Consider the following 21,399-nt stretch of genomic DNA (forward strand, 5'->3'; position numbering starts at 1 on the left):
GCAACTTTCAATTCTTTCTCCCCTGTTCCTTCCCAGCCATGCTTTTAGGATGGGCTTCCTCACAATTTTCACCCCTCACCCAATGAAATTTATTGAGTGCCTACTATGTGTGTGCTCTGTATAGGCTCCGGGATGCAGTGATGCACAGAAAGGACCCTTAACTCACAGAGTTACAGGCTGGAGGCAGAGACAGGTGAGTAAACTGTTGGTTACAATACAGCAAGACAAGTGCCATGCCAGAATGCTGTGCGGGCATAGAGGACGGCGGTCACTGCAGCCCCAGGGATCATGGGACGTTTGGTACAAGAGGTAACATCCAATCCCCACTCCCTCCCCGTCTCTCTTTCTGAGTACCTATTATGTACCAGACACTGTCCTAGGTGCTATGAAAAGTTGGCTCTGGATTCCCGTGACCTCACTCAATGAGTTCCCGACCAAGTTCTAAAATAAGTAAAGCCTGTCGTCTTCCATTTCCTGATGCTTTCATTTCCCAATCCCCCAGGAACCCAGGTCCCTTCCCTGTCTCCTACTTGTCCAAAGTCCCTCATTACACCACCCTACCCTGGCTTCTCCCGGAAGTGCCTCTAGTCTCAGAATGACTTCTAGGTCACGTCTCCTCACTCTGAAACTGAAACTGCTCTTTTCTCACAACCTCTCAGAGAGATGAGCTGGAATTAGACGAATTCTCCTTACTTACTTCCCCTACCCTCTGTGGGTTGAACTGTGTCTCCCAAAAAGATATGAAGACGTCCTAACCCCTGGCACCTGTGATTGTGACCGTATGTGATAATAGGGGTTTTGTAGAAATAATCAATTTAAGATGAGTTCATACTGGACTAGGGTGGGGCCTAATCAATGACTACTATCCTTATAAGAAGAAAGAAATGTGGACACAGAGACAGATACACAGGGACAATGCCACCACTGAGGCAGAGATTGGAGTGACATGCCTACAAGCCAAGGAAGGACAAGGAGTGCTGGCAACCACCAGGAGAGAGGAAAAGGCAAGAAGGACCCTTCCTAGAGCCTTCAGAGAGACTATGGCCCTACCACACCTTGATTTAGGACTCGGAGCCTCTAGAACTGTGTGAGAATGCATTTCTGTTGTTTTACGCCACCCATTTTGGCATTTTGTTGTGACAGCCCTAAGAAACTAACACACCCTCCTGAATGTGTTTACTTGTAAGGGCAAATGAGTGTCTAACTCATGAATTTCAGGTAGCATAGATCCCTCTTCTCTGTGAATCGTGCCCGTCTATAGTCCTTGCTAAAGCCCTTGGTGATCAGGGAAAAACAAGCCACTCCTTCACGGCTGGCTGGTCAAGGTAAATAAGTGAGTGAGGGCCACTAAGCCATTGAGTAAGTACCTGCCAAGTGGATTCTGTCTCTAAGAATCTGCATGAAGAGACACACGGACAGTGGCAAGCGGGTGGTGGGTGCTGGGCCTATAAAGTCTGGCAGAATCAGAGCTGTTGTCAGATTGTGTGCAAACAGAAGTTGTAGGGAAGCAGGGACCATGAGAGAGCAGACGGCCCACTCTACAGAGAGAGGAGAACAGGTGTCAGAGACACAGAGAGAGAGGATTTGAGAGTGGCTGCCTTTGTTCCCGAGGGTGTCTCAGCGCTCAACTCCAGGCCCCCAGAGGAGTTGAGACTTTGGAGCAGGCAACAGGGAGCCACAGAGTGTTCAAGGGAGTGTCAGAATTTCACTCTATCACTTTGTTCAGTGTTCTGCCTCTCCTGTCATCCCGTTTGCCCTTGCTTACAATCCACATGTCCAAAAATCAGATGCATCAGGGTCTCAGTGGCTCTGAGAATGACTCCAGTGCCTTCAGCTTGCAAAATCCAGATTTTTGTCATGTTTTGCCATCTAGCCAAAGCACAATGAGGAATTATCATTCATTCAGAAACTGAGATGACAGTTAACCAGCTTGGCCTCAGATGGTGCCACCTTCTATATTCTTGAGCAACTTGCACCGCAGCCAGCTAGCTTGGCCAACTACCACAGACACCGCTCTACCGCTGTAACTGGAGCAGCCGACAACAGATTCAATCAGTGCCTCCTTCTCTAGTAAATGCAGAACATTCTAGTGAATGCAGAGAATTTTAGTGAATGCAGTTTTTCTCATTAATACAAATAATTGAGTGTATAGGGCAGGTTGGTGACAGGAAGAGAAGAACAATTACTCTTATTAAATCTCACCTGTTGGAACTAGAAATAAATTTTGGCCAGTAGAACCTTGGCCATTATATTTCCTGTAAAGTTATGAATATTCCAGAGTGAGGTTTATGATCAGTCTCAAGGCCAAGTTTTCCCTAAGATTTTAGTTTTTCTCAGCTGCCTTTGTACCTAGTAACAGCCAACATTATAAAGCACTTACTGCATACACATTATATGCATTCTTTTCTTTAATCCTTTTATTTAATCCTCTATGAAGTGGGCACTATTACTATTTCCATTTTACAGACGAGAGCATGGAGGCTTAAAGTGGTAAGGTTTCTTCCTAGGAGGACACAGAAAGTGAGCCTCTAAAACCTATGATTTCCCTCCCCCAAGTAGATGTGAGTTTGAAAAGTATCTTTGAAAAAGTGCCTGTATGAAGTTTCGAAAGGCCCTGAACCTGTAGTGAGTTCCTGGGTTCTGAACTTAATTCTTGTCAGTGACAATTTCAATAGGATCTCAACAAGGAAACAGCACTGCCCTTGTCATTGGATGTTCCTGGCCTCAGCTCTTTGACATTCTCTAGCCTGATGCTCTCCAGCAACTGCTTAAGCTTCCTGAGCCGTGTCTATAAAGTGGGATGCTAATCCCTGTTCTGCCTACTTCATAAGGCTGTTATAAATCTCAACCTAAGAGGAAGCAAAAGTGTTTTGCAAACAGCATACAGGCAGAAATGGAATTCTTTAATGCAAGTCAACAGTTTTGAGCACTTAGCCTGTGTTAGGAATTGTGCTAGGTGCTAGGGATGTAAATAAAAATGAATGACATACGGTTGTTTACTCACTCGGCAACTGAATACTGAGTGACTCCCATGGGCCATGTACTGTGCTGTGCGTTGCAGGTGCATCTGTGTCTGAAACAGGCCCAGGTCTGTGCTCACAGAACTGCTTATGGTGTGCAGAGAAGACAGCTGTTCTAAACGTGAATGCAATAAAGCAGTAATGTTCCATGGGTGCTGTGATAGGAGCCTCACAGGGTGTTATGGGGGCACCGAACAGGGATCATAACCTCGTCTAGGAATCCGGGAAGGCCTTCCCAAGAAAGTGATATTTAAGTGTCTTCTAGGAGCCCAGAGATTAGGTGGAGATGGGTATATAAACAAATAAATACATAGCTGTGATAGACGGATCTAGAAGATAGAGAAGGGAGGCTTGCCACATCTATATCAGAGTCAAGACAGATGTATTGCCCAAACTGAGTGTCACTGTCATAATCTGGGCACATCCAGAAAAATTTTCCATAGGAATAGGTATCTAAATGTATCATTGCAAGGAGGTGACTAAGACTCAAAATATTCACCACTGAAAAGGAGCAGGAACACTTCCTGCTTCACCTTATCCCACTGCCCCTCCCTCTTCTTTCTCTTTCTCACACACCTACCCACCCACCCACAGGAATCTGGTTAATCTGGCAAGTCAAATATAAAATGTACGCCATGAGCTCCAAACCCAGCCCACAGTAACTACGATTCTTAGAACATCTCATGAATGGATCTTGGTGATCTGTATAGAAAATGAAGTTTGTAACTTTTCATAGGTAAAGCTGTTTCATGGGTAGAAGACAAAAGATTGAGCAAGACTCCTAAGCAATCCCTGCCCCGCTCCCAACCCTCAGTCCTGAGCCTCTTTGAGTTTGGTTATAGTTAGTTGGGAAACTGAGGCTTCCTGAGACTGGCGAGCTAGCCATAGAGGGGTCAGAGGAGTCGTCCTAGCCCTGTCTTCACCACTCCTTTGCAGGGGGCTTTGGTCAAGTCTTTTTCCCTCCCTGAGCCTCAGTTTCCCCTTCTGTGAATAGGAGAAGTAGGAGCAGTCCGTTTGAGCTGGTTTTATGACTTTCTGAGGAGACTCTCTACCCTGCCCTAACCCCTGAGGCTAAAAGGGGTCCCTGTGTTTATATTCTGGGCACTTTCCCTTTTTATTCCTCACCATCCTCGCTACTTCCTTTGATCTATTTCTCCATATCTATCAGTATTTGCCGCCCTCACACTGAACTCCAGTGTGAACAGAGGCTCTGTTGTCCACCCAGTTTACTTGTATGTTTAGCCTGGACCTGGCACATGTTAGCAGCTCAGCAAACACTGGCTGGCCAGGACAGTGGGCACTCACCCCACCCAGCCCTCTGGCTCGGGACTGCAGAGCATCGGGATTTCCTAACTGGTGTTTGGGAGAAACCCTCTGCTGACAGATGTGTGGGATTTTTTTTTTTGACATTCCAAAGGATTATTTTGGTATCACTGTTGAAATGATTACAACCACATGCCCCTGCTTCAAAAAACACCCTGTCCTTTCCAGAGGTGTGGAAGAAATGAAACCAGAATCAGTTCAGTCATTTGCCACCCATATTGTGACAGTGGGGATTAGCAAACCCAATATGGAATTTTTTTAATCCAAGAATTGTTAAACATTGTGAAATCAGCACATCTTAGTGTGATTTATGGAGCTGAGCTGCGTCTGATGTCATCTTATAAAACATTTTTTTTCAGTTTTACTCATTTATTTGTTCATTTGTTTCAACAGCACTTCTTTTTAGGCTTCACCATGCATGTGGCAGACCTTGTACAAAGCACGAGGACACAAGTTGGATGTGCACCAATAGCCTGTGGCCAAGTGGAGGAAAGATCTACCCGGGAACAAGGCTGACGATGAGAGGTAAGTGTGTGTGAGCCTGTTTGATTAAAGTTTGTCTCTTGCTGCTGGACAGTAGCTCCAGGAAGCCAGGAAACGGGTTTCTCTGTCTTGCTCGGTGCTGAATCCCCCATGCTGAACAGTGCCTGGCACATACCGGGAACTCAACATATGTTTGTAGAATGAAGGCAAGAAACAGAGTCACCTGAAACAGATCTAAAAGTGTTGGGGGACCAGAAGATAGCGCTTGGTCTCAGTGAGGGGAATTACATGATCAAAGCTAAGAGGGACCACAGAGGTCAGTACTTCCAGCCTCTGCTCTCACTCCTGTTTTACAAAAGAAGAAACTGTCGTACAAAGGGGAAGTGATTTGCCCAGGGTCACATGGTGTTATGGGCTGAATTTTGTCCTGCTGAAATTCATATGTTGAAGTCCTAACCCCCAGTACCTCAGAATGTGACAGTATTTGGAGATAGAGTCCTTAAAGAGGAAATAGTGTTAAAATGAGGTCATTAGAGTGGGCCCTTACCTAACATAACTGATGTCCTTATAAGAGGAGGAAATTAAGACACAGGTATATGTAAAGAGGGAGGCCATGTGAAGATACAGGGAGAAGACAGCCATCTACAAGCCGAGGAGAGAGGCCTCAGAGGAAAGCAACCCTGCTGATACCTTGATATCAGACTTCTTGCCTCCAGAAGTGTGAATTAATTTCTGTTGTTTAAGCCACCCAGTCCGAAGTACTTTGTTATGGCAGCTCTACCGGACGAATACACACAGAAGGTGAAGGCAAAGCTTGAGCTAGAGGCCAAGTCTGCTGAATCTCTGTCCTTGGCTTTTCACATGATAGCCCCAGCTGATACATTCAGTGCTCTCCCCAACACCTGCTCCTGAGTAGGACGATGACGACGATAATAGCTAACCCATATTTAGTGACTAGTATGTACCAGGCACTCCTCTAAGTACTTACATACATTAGTTCATTTCATTTTCTCCATAGCACTGTGAAGTAAGAACTGTACTGCTATCCCATTTTTACAGAGGAGGAAACTGAGGCACAAAGAGATTTAGTAACTTGCCCAAGTGTACACACATACCAGGTGCTGGAGCTGGGCTATAGGCTCAGGCAGCCGGCTCCAGGAGCATACTTCTACTATCAGGCTATTCTACTGGGGTTTGTCTACAAGCCAAAGGCATTTTCAAAGGTGCGAGGTAATGGCACTTAGAGACATCACTGGGTTTGCTTTCATATAGCCGTTAGACATGGATACGCTTATCCCAATCTAAAGTAGCTCACTGGAGGCATAAAACAAATAAGTGGAGGGGAACTAGAAGCCTGGCTAAGGAGTAGGGTGTTAGTATTTATTTGCTCCAGAATCTTCCAATGTGTTAGGATATCAGTGTAGACCTATTGAAATAGCAGATTTCAAGCCTCCCTCACGTTCAACAAAGTCATCTAAATTGGTCCTTCAAAATGAAAGAACCAAACTACTTTGGCCAAAGCACTTTTCAGTAAGAGACCTGGGTTTAAATCTTCTCTCCACCATTTACCAGCTGAGTGACTTGGGGTTTATGGAATCAGTCTGAACCTCAGTTTTTTCTTCCAGGAGATGGAGAAAATAACAACCACCTCATGGATTAGACATAATGTATGCAATACACTAGCACAGGTGCCAACACATAGTGAGTGCTCAACAGAGAGAACTCTGATTAGTTAACCAAAATGACCATACCCAATTTTCTCACCCATCAGTGCCTCATCCTAACCTGTCTGAGTTAATTGCTTTTTCCTCTGGATTCCGATGGAAATTGCTTGCACTTCTATTTGTCATTCAATTTGTCCTTCCTTGTATCACAGAAGTTGTTAATACATCTGTACATCCATCCATCCACTCAATAACATCGGGCCAAGCACTTTCCATGTCCCAGTGCTATGTCAGGCACTGGGAGTTGAGGAAGGAATACGACATGGTTCCTTCCCTCAAAGGGCTTGCACTCTTGGGGTAATCCAGCGCTGGTGTGCCCAATAGGCAGAGATGCTAAAATAATATTAATCATAACAAATCTACAATTTTATTGTATCACAGTAGTATTTTTCATGGGAAAACTCAGCACTGTTGGATATCTAGGCATTTATAGGAGAGTCAGTGTTTTTAATTCTTTTACAAATTACCTTCTGAAGGTATTAATCTGGTTCAATTTAGCAACAGACACATGATAAAGAATAATTATAAAGAACTGTGTGAAATACTGGGCTACGAAAGCCCAGTGTTTTCTGGGGGCTGAAGTAGGAGAGCTCCACTGCTCCACTGGAGTGCCACAAGGCAGGAACCATATTTATCTTTTCTTTGCAGACCTTCAAACTGGACAGGGCTTACATGCCAGCTCCTCCAGTGCAGTCCACCAAAGGGCATGGAGGGGTCTTGCCCAATCCCCCTCTAGCCTGGGCTGTGGAACTCATATATTTTGTTTTGTATGAGGAAACAGAACCCCAGATGGTAGAAGTGACTTGCCCAAGGTCACACAAATGGAGAGTGGCAAACATTTTAACAGCTAGCATCTATTGATTCTTTTGTATATGCCAAGCATTGGCTGAGAGGCTTTACGTGCTTTTTCTCATTTAGTCCTTCTGGCAATTCCATGAAGTAGGTACCCTTAATTTCCCCATTTCACAGATAAAGATATTAAGGTAAAGTAAAAGACTTTCACAAAGTCATCGAGCCAGTAGGTAGCCAAGTCCAGATCTGCTCTCAGTAGATGGTGGTTGACGTTGGAGTAACAGCCTGATCCTGTACCTGTATGAACGTCTAGGGCAGGTGGACACCAGGGGGAGGGGCGCACAGTCTTGGGCAGGAGCCCAGGGAGCGTACGGCGGGGTGGGCCGGGGGCGGAGCCTCCACCGGGCGGTTCCCAACTGGCCTCAGGGCCGCGGGAAAGTCCCGCCCCCAGCTGAAGGAGGGCGGCGATTGGCTCTCGAGGCCGATTGACGGCGCAGGGTGCGAGCGGGGACCTCAGCTGCAGAGGCGGGAGCGCGAGCAGGAAGTGTGAGAAGAGGCGGCCCACGGCGGGCTGGTGAGGGGCTGCCTTGTACGCGTTGCTGAGTCTCGGCCGCCGCCCGGGTGCCTGGGGAGATGGAGGGGCCGGGGCTGGGCTCGCAGGTGAGTGCCTCCGGGCGGGGGCTACCCGCGGGGCCCGGAGAGCGGCTGCGGCTGTGGGGAGAGGGAGGTTGTGCGTGTGAGGCAGCTCGGTGAGGGGTTTCTAGGCGGGGCAGGGCCTGGGCGGGGGAAGCCGGAGCCTGGAAACACCGAGAATGATGCTGGGAATTCTCTCCGAGGCGACCGGGAAGAAAAGGCGAGGACTGACGGGTGAGGGCCCTAGCCAGCCTCTCCGGCCTCCGTCCCGGGGCTAGGGCGCCCCCTGGGGCCGGCACCCCCGGCCCGGCACCCCGAGCCCGGCAGGGACCGCTGTGGGGCCTGGGGAGGGGAGGACGTTCGTTCCTGGGAGAGGTGTCAGGTGATACACCTGAGTTGGACCGGCCCTGCTTGACCTTGGCTTGGAGTCTGAGCGGTTCTATCGATTTCCTTTTCAGCTCTGGCGCCTTGGGACCCGCCTTCGCCCTACCCAGCCCTGTTTTTAGCTCTGGTTTCCACATCCTTGCTTACACCTTGAAAGAATTAAGGCTGCTTGTTTAGGATGGAGGAAAGGGCGTGGAAAGGGAGCCCCGTGATAGCGACCTGCGAAATCCCAAAGGACCATATTCTGTGGAGGAGGTGTTATAAAATCCAGATGTAGTTCCAGAGAACGGACGCGGGCCAGTAGGGGAAGTTGTAGGTAGTTGTTGGCTCCAAGAGAACAAGATTTTTGTCCTTTTTGCTTATGGCCCTTTCCCAGTGCCTAGAGTACTGACTGGCATACTGTAGACGTTCACTTAATATTTGTTGAATTAATGAAGAATTTCCAGATTCAGCCGATTTTAATGAGTGCTTTGCATATGCCAGATGCTTTTATATACATTATTTTATTTCATAATTGAAGCATCCTTAAGAAAAATATACCATCCCCATTTACAGGTGAGAAAACTGGAGAGTGAGTTAGGTGGTAGAATTTCCAGAGGTTTGATACAATCAGATTATTTGACCTCTAATCCTGAGAGTTCCTCATGCTCCCCGTTTCCCTTCTTTCAGCAGCCTGGTGTAGGTTTAGTGAGGACCAAGATATCTGGAGAAGTGTCAGGGTGTTCTTATTGGGTAGTCTGGCATTTGGACAGGAAAAATTAGTTTGCAGTCTTACTGGATTTTACAAAAGGGTGTTGAATCTTCACATGGAAACTATGCCTCATTCTTTTTCTCTCAGAACCTCAAAGAAAAGTTGGTGGGAGTAACTGTCATGTCTTAATTACTGCCACTTATTTACAAAAGCCTTCAGGTGCTTAAAGTTCACTGCTTTATGCTGAAGGGAAGACAGCCTGCCCTGGTTGCCTGACTTGTGGAGGGAGAGAATGATTTGGAGGTAGAAATTAGAAGGTAGAGAGATCATTGTTGTTGTTAATAATAATCATTAATATTCGAATAATCAAAAAAGTTGTTGTTAACTTTTTCATTAATAATGTGAAGACCTTACCTATATACGGTGCTTTACAGTTTGCAAAATACTTCTATGATCCTGTGATGTGGGGAGAAATGATTATTCTAATTTTAGAGATAAGAACTCAAGCTCAGAAAGTTGGAGTAACTTGCTACAAGTCAAATAAATAGCTCCTAAGTGATAGAGCAAAGACGAAGACTTCATTCATTCATTCAGCAGTGTGTTTTGAATGTCTACTAGGTGATAGACACTGTTCTAGGTGCTGGTGAAAAATTATTGAACAAAATAGCCAAAAACATTACTGCTCTGGTTGAATTGAATCTCTTGATTCCAAGTTCAGTGCTGATGAGTTTGTGCCAGAATTTGCTTACATGATTTGGTCCCCATTCTGACACTATCTTGCTTGCCCGGTCAACCCAAGCCACACTGGCCTCATAGTCTCTGTACTTAATATTTGCTCTGCCTGAATGCTCTTTCCCCATGTACCCACTTGGCTTATTCTCCTACCTCTTTAAAGTCTTGACACAAGTGTCACCTCAGTGTGGCATTCTGTGACGCCTATATTTAAAATTGCAAGCCCTTCCCATAATCAGCACTGTCAACAACACTCTCTAACTTCCATTCTTGTTTTACATTTCTCCTCAATGTTTAATACCATTTAACATACTTATTGGTCCCATTTATTGTTTCTTTCCTTGCCACTGAATGTAAGTGGTATAAGGGCAGTGATTTTTATCTATCATGTTCACTGCTGTGTACCTAGTATCTAGAACAGTGCCTACTACTGGTGGGTACTCCATAAATTCTTGTCCAGTGAATGAACTTGGAAACTTAACTCTGGTTCTGTTAATGTGAGAAGTTTTAATAGCTATCTGTCAGATCTCTCTCATGCATGTGCTCTCTCTCTCTCTCTCTTTCTTTCTCTTTCTCTCTTTCTCACACTTTTTCTCTCACTTTCTTTTTGTTTTATTTGATAATCTGTCAAGATAGTGACCCTCATCAGAGTTTTGATTATGATTTTCTGGATCTTGGTTTTCTTTTACGTTAATGCTCACTGTAACATCAGGAATACTTCAATACTATTTAGAAAAATAATTGGATTCACGATATCTCTGTGTGAGAAATATTATGTGATCCCCTCTATGGCTTAAAGATGCCCCAGTTATCTATTGTATAAATTACCCCAAAATAGAGGGGCATAAAGCAGACATTGTCATGCTCATGGACTCTTTGTGTGAAGAATTTGGATGGACTACTGGAGGGTTGATTTGTTTCTGTTCTACCACTTCTATAGCCTCAGCTGGAAAGACTCCTAAGCTGGGGATGACTCCATTGCTGGAGCTGGTGTCATCTAGGGGTGTCTTCACTCACATCTGGCAGTCGATGGTGACTTTCAATAGAGACACCTTCATGTGACCTGGGCCTTTGCACAGCATGGTGGCTGGGTTTCCAGACCAAACATCTCAAGAAACAGAAAGAGGACCTGCCAGTTTCTGGGCCTGCAGACTGGCACAGCGTCACTTCTGCAATATGTTATTATTAGTGAAGCAGTCACAGAGCTCAGTCAAGAGGAAAGGACATAGACCCCTACCTCTTGATGGAGAAGTATCAAAGAATTCTGGGGCTGTGATGTAAAAATCACCACACATGTATCCATATGTCTCTTAGATAATTTTCATAGTATCTTGTTATACTTTTTTCCTCCTGTGGAAGAGAGTTACATGTTGCATCCCCTTTTTCCATCTTTTTTGTTTTTTTGCTTATGTATTTTAATTACAGCAACAACAACAACAACAACAACAAAAAGCATGTTATCCTAGTATCTTGAGTCAGTTGTAGACTGGAATCCTAGGAGGACTAGAGAAGGTAAAATGGAATGGAATCATGGAATACTTGGCGCTGGAAGGCTTTTCAGTGAATTACCTAGTTCAGAGATTCCTAAACTGGTATATAGGGTAAACTTCAGGGCATTAGTGAACATATTGAAATTATATCCAAAAGTTAGGTTTATATGTGCAGTTATGTATTTCTCTAAGTAGAGAGGCCTTAGTTTGGTAACATTTTCAAAAAGGGCCATGACATCAGGAAGGTTTGAGAACCATTGATCTAGTCTAACCCTTTTGCTTTTTCCATGAAATTTAGACTCAAAACTTACTTTCCAAAGATCTACATCAAGTTAAAGGCAGAGCCCAGGTCCTAGGGCTCCTGACACAGTGCTTTTTCATTGCCATTCAGGTGGTCCAGTTATGATGGTGATCTTCATTGATTGTTTGTTGTCACCTGGAGTCCACCTATTCTTGAATCGAGAAGTAGTCTGTTTTACTATGCTCAGAGGATGGGGAAGAGAATATTCCTAACTAGAATATAAGCTCCTTGAAAACCAAGGATCTTGTCGTTTTGTTCATTGCCATATCCCTGAATGAATGATTAATGAAGACTCTTGTGACTTTGCTGGCATCATGAGAATTTGCTTAGTCTGTTCTGTTACCTTAATGTTGTACTCAGCCATGTAGCAGGTGAGCTTCCGTATCCATAAATGGTTGTTCACACAGTGAAATCTTAACCAGTGCACAAGTTAGTAGTGACTATTGTAATAGCTCCTCTTAGCACCGTACAATGTGATAGTTAAAAGGAACTTTATAGGTATATTGATCTGCCCCTTTCATTTTACAAATGTAGAAACTAGGGCCAAAAATAGGGTAGATGATTAGCCACCATCATACAGCCAACATGAGAATACTAGGAATCTGGTTAGTTGACACTTGTTTCTTCAGTGCAATCAGGAGAGATTAGGCCAAGAGAATATTGCAGAAGCCGGGACTCAGTTTATTCTTTCCTACCTTTGAGACTCAGAGTTGCTTTTCTACTTCTCTGTATGTCTTTACCCTCCTTTTCCTGATGATCCTTCAACTGCACAAACAATAGACATTCCAGCTCCCCTCTGTTTGAACAGGGGGACAGGAGCTGGTTGCCAAATTCATATTCTCATGGGTGATAACCCATGGGTTGTAACATGGGTCATGCTATAAGAATTGAATGCATTTCTAAGTTATATTGGTTAATTAATAGCTCAATATATACTCATGGCAAGATTTGAATTAAAGATAGTGGGTATAAATCTACCTCAAATTAGCCTTTTTGATAATTTTGAATTTTTTTGGAGGGGGGCTGACTTGTCAAATTGGATTAGATTGTCTTTGTTTATACTTTCCATGTGACTGATGAATAGCTGCTATGAAAAGAATTGTCAGCTCTTTTATTTTTTTGTTTGCTTATGCTGATTATTACCTCAATTCATGGCTTCTTTGTAGAAATCATTTAAGCTACTTGCTCATTTTGGGAGAGGTAATTTAGTTAAAATTCGGTAATATAATTTGAAAATTACTTAACCTGATATATATGGTAATATGCTGAAGGTCTCACTGTCAACCTCTCTGGTTGTGGAACCTTTACTCTGCCCTCAGGTGCCTTGTAAGTGGAGTAGGAATGGCCTGCTTGACATACAGATCAGTGAGATTGTCAGTGTTAAAAATTAGTAAAGCTTTAAAAACTCAAATTTGTAAAGTTTATTTTTCCTTTTTTTTTTAAAAATAAAAATCTCTATAATAGAAACATTAAAATTTTCTCCCATTACCAAGTGCGTTACTGCATATGTGGCCTTAAGTATACTCTCCTCACTTTGGAGACCATTGGCTTCAAACATAGGCTTTGAACTTGTATAGTCATTTTAGGTTTTACTTTGATCTGTATTTAGGTAAAAATTGATGACATGAACAGAAGAACCTCCTGTTCTCTAGTCTCTTACTGCCATTTAATCATATAGAATCATACATTGCCTTCTTTTATCATTTTACTTTGATTGTCTCTGTTGTATCTCCCCTATTAGACTTAAGCTCCTACAGGATAGATACCCATGTCTTCTGTGCTGCTTAGCATAATGCTTTGAATACCATAAATACACAGTAATTAATTGCTGCATAAATAAATGCTCTAAATTGTGAATCTTCTTTACTCTGACACGTGTAATCCTCCTCAACTTTATACATGAAAAATGAAGCTGATGTCCTTAACCCTTAAGACATTATAAGAAGCAATAAATTTGTATTTGTAGAATGAGTCAATTTTCTATTATGAAAAATCTGCATGTAGACAAAGGATTAATCTTCCTAACATACAAACAGGAACAGATATACATAATTCACTAGAAAAACAAGTAGACTATGAAAAGGCAGTCCACAAAAAAGAAGATGCTGGAGCAATATACATAATAAGGAAAACAAAACACTGACTCATTAGCAACTAGGGGAGTGCAAATGAAAAACAGGATGCCATTTTTTAACCATCAGATTGGCCAGACTGTAAAAAGATTGATAATACCCAGTTCTGGGAAGGTTTGTAGGGAAAAAAAAATACTTATATACTGTGCTGTTGGCACTGAAGTGGGGAGGGTATTTGGTCAGTATCTATTTATATTTAAAATGCTTTTATTTTTTGACCCAACAGTCCTCCTTTGGGGAATCAGTCCTTTAGAACTAGAATGTACAGGGTGTTAATTGTAGGATTGTTTATAGATGTGAAAGGCTGAAATCAACCCGTGCCTCTAACAATAGGGGAATGGTTGAATAAATTATGCTAAATATATACAATGGAATAATATTCAACTATTACTGACCTGTAGGGCTATACATGATATATTGTTAGGTGAGAAAAGCAAGTTGAAGAATAATGTGGTCCCATTCTTTGTTAAATAAATATAAGAAGAAAATTATAAAGAAATTGTATATGTGTATTCAGTATAATATATATGTAAAAGTATAACATAAACATAATAAGGAAGGATACACCAAACTGTTAATAATGGTTATCTCTAGTGGTATAGTATCGGAGAGGAAGAAGTAAGTCCACATTGTTAATACTTTATTCACTTCTATATTGCCAGGTCTTTAAAATTAATATGTATCATTTTACAATTTTAAAATTTTAGTAAAAAAATTAAGTTTTATAGGCCGGTGTGTAGGTTCACACCTCTAATCCCAGCATCTGGGACGCCGAGGTGGGAGGATTACTTGAGGCCAGGAGTTCGAGGCTAACCTGTGTAACATGGTGAGACCTCGTCTCTACAAAAAAATTAGAGAAAGAAAAAAAAACAAAACACATTAGCCAGGTGCCATGGTGCATGTCTGTAGTCCTTGAGCTCAGGAGTTCAAGGCTTCAGTGAGCTGTGATGGCGCCACTGCACTCTAGCCTGGGCAACAGAGCGAGACTTTTATTTTACTGGTTTCTCTGTCAATCTTAGCTGTACTTTTGGTTAACATCTGTTACTTATTGACATTCTAGAAATTCTTGAGTATAGTTCAACTCTTCCTCAACCCTTTGTCTCCTTCTAGTTGAATATGATTATAATTACTCTGATACCATGAAAAGAATCCTAAAGTAATGTTCTTATTTACATTCTAATCTAACTACCTACGTTTTTATTTTTAGCTGCGTGTGACTGTGTGTGTGTGTGGTTGATTATTTACTGGATAAATCAGAACTTAGCTATTCAAAAGAGTAAGTAGAGTGGAAAAGGAAAACACCAGAGTTCAAAAACCACTGAACCAGTACCTCTTTTCCCTCTGGTGTGCACCAGCCTGGACTTGAGCCCTAGATGTAAGCATCAGTGCAGATAGGGAGAGCTCCATGAGAACCCATCCAGTTCAGGCTCAAGGAACAGGAAAGGGGTCTCCTGGGAGCACAGGCACCAGAAATTCTGAGTGAGAACTATCTGAGGAATAGTGATCTCAAGAGAGTAGTTCTTAGAAGTGACACCAGAAGTACAATCCATAAAAGAACAAATTGATAAGTTGGACTTATTCAAAATTTAAAACTTATGCTCTGTGAAAGAGACTTAAGAAATGTGAAGGTAAGTTACCGGAGAAAATATCTGCAAATCACATATCTGACAAAGGACTTGTATCTACAATATATGATATAAAGAACTCTCAAAACTTAACAAAAGAAAACAAATAGCCCAGTTAAAAAATGGGCAAAAGACTGGAGCAGACCCTTCACCAAAAAGATATACAAATAGCATATAAACACATGAAAAGATGCTCAACTTCATTAGCCATTAGGGATATGCAAATTAAGACCATGATGAGATGCCCTTATACACCTGTTAGACTGATGATAACCAAGTGCCAGTGAGGATGTAGAACATTTGGAACTTTTATACGTTGTTACTGACAATGCAAAGTGGTACAGCCACTCTGGAAAATAGTTTAGTGATTCCTTATAAATATCTCTACTATGTGGGCAAGCATTTCTTTAGAGAAAGCAATTAATATGTTTTATTAAAGTTGAATACTTTAACTTCAATATTTATTTAAAATCGGTTTCTTGTAGATAGCATATAGTTTATTTTTTTAATCCAGTCTAACAATCTCTGTCTTTGGGATTTTTAAGACCTTTTGCATTTGCCATAATTATCTATCATTATGGTTGGGATAAATATAGCATTTTTTTCTTTTTCTTCTTCTTCTTTACTTTTCTTTTTTATATTAACCAAATATTTTATAAATATTTTATTTTGTCTTTACAGTTGGCTTATTACTAATACCTCTGTTTTGTTTATTTAGAGGTTGCTCTTGGACTTTCACTTATGCACTTTTAACTTACTACAGTCTATCTTCAAATACTACTGTAGCATAAAATACTATTATAGTATCTCTTACAACAACGTACTATTTCCCTTCTATTGTGAAGACATTTAAAAAATGAAAAAATGTCTTTTATGTTTACACACATATTTACCCACATAGTTCTGGCACTCTTTATTCCTTTGTTTTGATCCAGATTTCCATCTGGTATTTTCCTTTAGCCTGAAGAACTTCCTTTATCATTTCTTGTAGTGTAGGTCTGCTGGCAATTTTCTTAGCTTTTGTTTGTCTGAAAAAGTTTTTATTTCACCTCCATCTTTGAAAATATTTTTGTTGATTCTTCCAAGTTTTTTATTTTTTTTCTTTCAGCACTTTTAAACTGAAAGAACTGAAAATGCTGTTATCTTCTGGGTTGCATTGTTTCTGATGAGAATCTAAGTTTATTCTTATCTCTACTACTTTAAACATAATATGTCTTTTTTTCTTCAGCCTGTTTTTATCTCTTTATCATTGGTATTTAGTGATTTGATTATGGTATTTCTTGGTGTAGGATTTTGGAGTTTATCCTGCTTGGGATTCATTGAGCTTCTAGTTGCTGTGGGTTTATAATTTTTACCAAATTTGGAAGATTTTTGGCTATTCAAATATTTTTAAAAAATTCTTCCTTCTCTTCCTAAACTCCAATTGCACATATTTAGTCTTTTTCTTACTGTGCTCCATTTTGGATACTTTTCATTATTATGTCTTCAAACTCAATGGTCTTTTATACTATCTAATTTGCTATTAATCTCATCTGGTGTAATTTTTATTTCAGAGATTGTTTTTTGTCTCTAGATGTTACCTAATCTTTTATCATATCTTTAGTTTCTTTGTTTGTTTTGTTCATGTTCTCCTTTAAATACTTGTCCACAGTTATATTGCCTGTTTTAATGGTTTTTTCCTGCTAATTCTATCATCTTTATCATTTCAGGGTCTGATTCTTTGGTTATGGGTCACACTTTGCTTCTTTGGCATGTTTAGCAAGTTTTGATTTGATGGTGGACTTTGTAAATACGTGTTGTTGAGTATGTGGTATTTGTCACCTTTCTTAAAGAACATTGAGTATTGTTTTGGCTGGCTGCAAAGTTAATGCTGCTCAGTTTGAGTACTTTGAAGTGTGGTTTTAAAGCTTATCTCGAGTGGTTCTGGAGTAGCCTTTACTCCAGGTGTGGTTGTTCAGCCCTACTACTAAGGCGTGGACCTCTCATGTCGCCATTGAATACACCAGGGGATCATCAAAGACTCTCTACTTTGGCTGGTCAGAATTTGGACATCTTCCTGATGCATGTAAGTTCTGGTAATTGTTCAGCTTACAAATCCCCAGTCAATTTTTTGCCTAGCCTGGTAGAGTACTTGACTGGTCTAGTATTCAGCAAAGACTCAAAGGGCCTCCTGTGCAGAATTTTAGAACCCTTTTTATCTGCTTGGCTCACTTCTGTTGAAATCCGCCTCCAACTTACAGACACCTCAGCTTCTCCAATCTCAAATTTCTGTCCCCTCAATTTAGAAGGCTGCTGGGTACTAAAACAAAGTGTTTTCTTTTCAGTGCCCACAATTCCAAAACTACTAGGATGATAGTGGGGCTCAGCTTGTTTTGTTCTCTTTTTTTGGTGATCACAGTCTTGTTTTTTCCTGTTGTCCAGAGTCTAAATACAGTTTATTTCGTATATTTTGTCCTATTTTCTAGTTTTGTTTTGTTTTTTAACAGACAGCAAGAGGTTAAGTCCAATCCTTGTTATTGCATCATGCGTGGAAGTAGAAGGTCCTACTACATTTTATAATCAACATATAGCTAAAAAAGAGTGTCTAGAATGTATAAGGGCTACCATTCAGGAAGAAAAAGACAGAAATCCAGTAAAACAAAAGTGGACAAATTGCTTAAACATGGACTTTACAAAAGAAGAACTCTAAATGGCCAATAAACATGAAAAAACATGCAACTTCATTAGTAATTATAGGGAAATACAAATTAGAACCACTATAGGGTATGTTTACACATTCATCAGCTTTGCAAAAATTACAGAGTTTGATACCAAGTGTTGGTGAGGATCAGAGCAACGGAAATTTAAATTGGTACAACCATTTTGAAGATGAGATAAACATATCTTAAAAGCCAACAATTTCACTTCTAGATATGTGCTCTTGACAATTATTTGCATATATATCCAGAGACATGTACAAGAGTGCTCATAGCAATATTTCTCATAATAGCCCCAAACTGGGAACAATCTACATATCCAGCCAGTAAAGTAGATAAATTAATCATGGTATGTTAATATATTGGAACATGATACAGCAATGAAAATGAACCTATTGTGCCTTTTACAACAATGTGGATGAAGCTTATAACTTAATGTTAAGCAAAAGAAATTATAGAGAATACATAGAATATGATTCCATTTATATAAGCGTTTAAAAATGTAAACCTGAACTGTACTTTTTATGGTTGATACATAAGGGATAAAATTATAAAGGAAAGCAAAAGATGGTATTACTAAAGTCAGGAAACTTCCTTTAGTGTGAGAATGTGATAGAGTGTAGCACTTGCTAGGGCAGTGTTCTAGGGTGCTGGCAAAGTTTTATTTCTTGACCTAGATGATGGTCTCATAGAGGTTCTTTTTATATTTAGTCTTTACACTTTATAAAAGAGAAAAATTCATATATGTACATATGTTTTATATACTTCTCTGTATATGATATATCATAATATTTTAAGAGTTTAAAAATGTAATGAATCTCATTTTTTATGTGGCTGTGAGGACAGTTTCAGAAAGGAAATTCTAAAAACATTTCAAGGTAATGTCACTGAAACAACTAATAATCTCCCAAGGAGACTATGTTGAAGATATAAGTTCTGGTGTATTTGTTTTTAAAAAATCAGCTTTTTAAATTTTGCATAGGTATCCATTAATTGCTTAATAAGTACAATTTAGGAAGGCTGCTCTTTAGGGTGTCATTTCTTTAGAGAAAACAATATAATATGTTTTATTATAGTTGAATACTTGAATCTGTTTCTGCTTGGAAATTTGAGTAGTTTGAGATCAGTTAGATTGGTTATTATGTAAATGAATGGTCACAGGTCTCCATAATTAGGGTCACACTGCAGATCTGTTTTTTTTTTTTTAATTTATTTAGAATACATGCAAATAATATACACACTTGATATATTTGTACTGTCTGGAAACTTTGAGCATCCCACACCTTAGCTGAAAGAGTCCTGTCAAGTAAAACTAGGTCTTTGTTTTGGAGTGTTAAAATGATTCAGTAAGCTCATTTATGCTAAAGACTTTAACCCCCTCCTTCTGCCTGCTTGTCCAGCAAATATTTTAGCAAAGTTGTTGACAAGTGTCAAAAATTGCTGATCTAAGTTGATCTTCTACCCTAGAGGTGATAATGAACTCAAAAGTCCATGGTAATGGAAAGAAGAAACAAAATACATCCATAATCCACAGAATGGATCATTGATCTTAAATTACTTTTGGGGGGCTTTTTTTCTTTAAAAAAAAAATAATGTTGGAGAGTCCCTTATTGGGTTTCTGCTAAGGTCTAAGCTCAGTGTTTGAGATTAGAAACACTCTATCAGTTCAAATAGCAAATCTAAGATAATACTTTGTTTAAAGAGAAATTTTTTAGCTTGTCATTTGGTGCTACTGCTAATGGGTTATCTGAATGTAACATTTCATTAAGCTGATGAGACTGTCTTGGCAGTAGTCCTCTTTACGCTCACCAAACCGTGTTGTCACTCTGTATTAGTTTTCTATTAACTGCATAACAAATTACCCCACATTTAGGGGTTTAAAACAACACCTCTATTAGCACCATCCTCTAACCAACTGAGCTAGCGGCCACCATTGTAACACCTATTTATTATCTCATAGTTTCTCTTTGTTAGGAGTCCAGGCATGGCTTAGCTGGGTCCTGTGCTTAGGGTCTCACTATGTTGACATGAAGACTGAACTGTATTCCATTTTGGAGCTCAGGGCCCTCTTTCCTGCTTATGTGGTTATTGACAGAATTTGCAGTTGTATGATCAAGATCTTAATTTTCTTGCTGGCTATCAGCCAGGAACCGCTTTCACTCCTAGAGGCTGCCCACAGTTTCTTGCCCTCTCACAGACCCTCTCGTATAATGGCGTCTTACTTTTTCAAGGCAAGCAGAAGAATCTCTTGCTCCCGTTGGCTAAGACAGTCCTATATAACATAATGTGATCATGGGAGTGATTATCTCATCACCTTTGCCATATTCCATTGGCTAGAAGCAAGTCACAGGTTCTGCCCATACTCAGAGAGAAGGGATTATACAAGAACTTGATTCACTGGACGGGTATCCTTAGGGTGTGTCCACCACAACCCCACAAAGCAGGGGCTTGGTGACCTTCCTACCACCATGTCAATAAATATGATCCTCTACCCACTACAAAAGTTCCATTTGTGCCTTTTCAGATGACCTTTATTTTATGACAAAATATGAAATTTGGATTTTTCTAATATTAAGCGTCTTTCCTAGTGAACAGAATTAAGATAAAGAAAATCTTCTCTGGGATATACTTCTAGGACTCCAAAAAAATTCTAACTTATTAATATAGATATTGTTGATAGTAACAAATGGTTCATTATGTAATTGAATGTGACATTAATTCTCTTATATGCTTTGTCAAATTGCTCTTACTCTTCAGTGCAGGAATCACAGCCATGGCCCCCACCCTCCAGGATTTGGTCGATATGGCAACTGTGCGAATGAAAACAAAGAACTTGCCAAGGCAAGAGAAGCTCTTCCTCTTATAGAGGACTCTAGTAACTGTGACATTGTAAAAGCTACTCAGTAAGTCTTCCAAATGCTTTGTTTTATCCTTATGCTTTGGTGAATTAATAATAACGTATGTGCAGTTCATGGCGCTCCATATGGTTACCTTCCTCACTTCATAATGGCAATTCATTAACACCAACTCTATGTAGGTTTGTCATACTAGCATCAGAGTGCTTAGTATAGTATACCTTACCTGTTTATGTACCAGGCTCTCCCATTACATTGTGTGTAGCTTGTTAGCAAAAGCATGTTTTCATCTTTGTAGCCCCAGTGCTTTGGCACGCTTCCTGTCTTGTATTAATATAAGTAGGTGCCCAGTAAATGTTTGTTGAATGAATGAATGATTTTAAATGACACTAAGGGTAGTCTCTTAATTTGAAACACAAATCTGAGTCTTTTAAAATACACTATAGACTAAGTATGTAGATAGGATGAAAAATATCAGCTCACACATTTATAGATATTTTTAAACAATTATTTCTTTA

General features: G+C 40.5%; 1 protein-coding gene across 1 annotated transcript in view; it reads left to right on the forward strand.

Annotated features, from left to right (window-relative positions):
• The first annotated feature begins 7,911 nt into the window (after positions 1-7,911).
• Positions 7,912-21,399, forward strand: part of ZDHHC13 (zinc finger DHHC-type palmitoyltransferase 13) — a 46,719-nt gene continuing 33,231 nt past the window's right edge. Inside the window, exons 1-2 of the mRNA XM_069469688.1 lie at positions 7,912-8,002; positions 20,784-20,929. Of these exons, the coding sequence (XP_069325789.1) occupies positions 7,976-8,002; positions 20,784-20,929 (173 nt within the window). The 5' untranslated portion in view covers positions 7,912-7,975. The remainder of the gene's footprint in view (positions 8,003-20,783; positions 20,930-21,399) is intronic.

The sequence above is a fragment of the Eulemur rufifrons genome, chromosome 6 (assembly GCF_041146395.1).
Source record: "Eulemur rufifrons isolate Redbay chromosome 6, OSU_ERuf_1, whole genome shotgun sequence".
Lineage (NCBI taxonomy): Eukaryota > Metazoa > Chordata > Mammalia > Primates > Lemuridae > Eulemur > Eulemur rufifrons.